General features: G+C 37.4%; 1 protein-coding gene across 1 annotated transcript; it reads left to right on the top strand.

Annotated features, from left to right (window-relative positions):
* Positions 1 to 1,025: 1,025 nt before the first annotated feature.
* Positions 1,026 to 1,580, top strand: LOC132363883 (large ribosomal subunit protein uL22-like). The gene has a single exon (XM_059919577.1). The coding sequence runs from the start codon at positions 1,026 to 1,028 to the stop codon at positions 1,578 to 1,580; it is 555 nt and encodes a 184-aa protein (XP_059775560.1).
* Positions 1,581 to 2,018: the final 438 nt, after the last annotated feature.

Here is a 2,018-nt window from a genome sequence, read left to right as displayed (position 1 = left end):
TCTATAGAATCTTTTCAGGAGTATGAAAACATTCACTGGTTTATACAAAGCTAGGTTTAAAGACCTATTCAGTGCATCATTTTGCTCACATTGGTCACACATGTACAAGCTAAACAGATTTGTAAGAGGAGAGAGAAAATGAATAAACTTATTCCAATAAGTTAGGGAAAAGGACCTCCAAGTATTCAGCCAAATGCAATATTGGAATAGCTGCTTCAGAGTGAATCCTGGAAGATGGAATATACAATCAAAGGTGTTATACCAAATTCCAACTGTCAAAGTAAAACTGACTGCACTATACTGACATGACACACATAGTAGTTCAAGTGGTCAAATTAGAGCAACACAACAAGTTTCTATTCATTACCATGCAGATGACAAGTCCTGAACTAAATGTTGTGAAAAATAAAAACTTACAAGACATTAAGAAGATTTCTATCTCCCTGGTGAAATAAGATTTAAATACAAAACCTCAGTCAAATTAACATAATCTAGCACATAATGAAGGACAAAATTTTCATCAATCATTAATTTATTCTACATTTGTTGAATGCTTATGGGACAAGCAATATACGAGCCACTGAGTATAAACAATGAATCACACTTAATCTCTGCCCTCAAGAAACTCACAGTAAGAAGTATTATTTTCCAAATTGTTTTCCATGGACAGTGAAATCTCTCAAACCACTTTGACAATGGAAGACTTTTTTCCAGAGTCTGAAGAGTATTCTTCAGAGCTATGTAGGAAGTGTTGGTTTCAATCCAGGAATGGTATAAAAATTTAAGTAAGGAAAAATTTCTAGGTTATACTTTGAGAAATCTTTATGGATTTTAATCAAAGCACTGGATGATGGATAGACCTTGGACTGGTAGGTAGATTTAAGGCAAGGAGAGCTCATAATATGTGCAGGGTACACGGTAGATGATACTTAAAATGACTGGACCACCTAAAAATGGTAGACGATACTTAAAATGACTGGACCACTCTTCCTTTTCCAGTAAGCGGCCTGAGGTGACCTCTAAAAATGGTTTGCTATTCACTTGACCCAGAAAACCCCACAAAATCATGCAAGTCAAGAGGTTCAAATCTTTGCGTTCACTTTAAGAACACTCGTGAAACTGCCCAGGCCATTAAGGGTATGCATATCCAAAAAGCCACCAAGTATCTGAAGGATGTCATTTTAAAGAAGCAATGTGTGCCATTCCGTCGTTACAATGGTGGAGTTGGTAGGTGTGCCCAGACCAAACAGTGGGGCTGGACGCAGGGTCGGTGGCCCAAAAAGAGTGCTGAATTTTTACTGCACATGCTCAAAAATGCAGAGAGTAATGCTGAACTTAAGGGCTTAGATGTAGATTCTCTGGTCATTGAGCATATCCAGGTGAACAAAGCCCCCAAGATGTGGCACAGGACTTACAGAGCTCATGGTCAGATCAACCCATACTTGAGCTCTCCCTGCCACATTGAGATGATCCTTACTGAAAGAGAACAGATTGCTCCTAAACCAGAAGAGGAGGTTGCCCAGAAGAAAAAGATATCCCAGAAGAAACTGAAGAAACAAAGATTTATGGCCTGGGAATAAATGCCTCAAAAAATAAATGCAAATAAAAGTAAAAAAAAAAAAAGACTGGATCATCATAGGTCCTCAAGCAGAGTAGTGAGAAATAAAATTTGATAGGTGAATTGAGACCAAGAGTGGAGGATCTAAAAACCCGAACTGAAAACTTCATTCTTTATTAAGAAAGTGACATGGAAAAAGCCCTATTTTTAAGAAGCAACCTAGCCATGATAGTTCAGTGTAACCTGCACGTAAAGAAAAAAGTCTGGAATAAACTCAGAAGATAACCAGACCCAAACTCTCCCTGAAGAATGGATCAACATGACTGTAACGACAAAAGTTCAATAAATGATACTTTACGTAAGAAAACATGCTAAAATTAGATAGAAATAAGGCAAAAGATGTAGAAAATTTTAATTTGCTTTTCAACAGCAGAATCAGTCTGGGGCACTGGAAAGGAGA

This window comes from Balaenoptera ricei, chromosome 3 (assembly GCF_028023285.1).
Source record: "Balaenoptera ricei isolate mBalRic1 chromosome 3, mBalRic1.hap2, whole genome shotgun sequence".
Lineage (NCBI taxonomy): Eukaryota > Metazoa > Chordata > Mammalia > Artiodactyla > Balaenopteridae > Balaenoptera > Balaenoptera ricei.
Note: the sequence above shows the minus strand (reverse complement) of the source record. Positions and strands in the feature narration are given on the sequence as shown.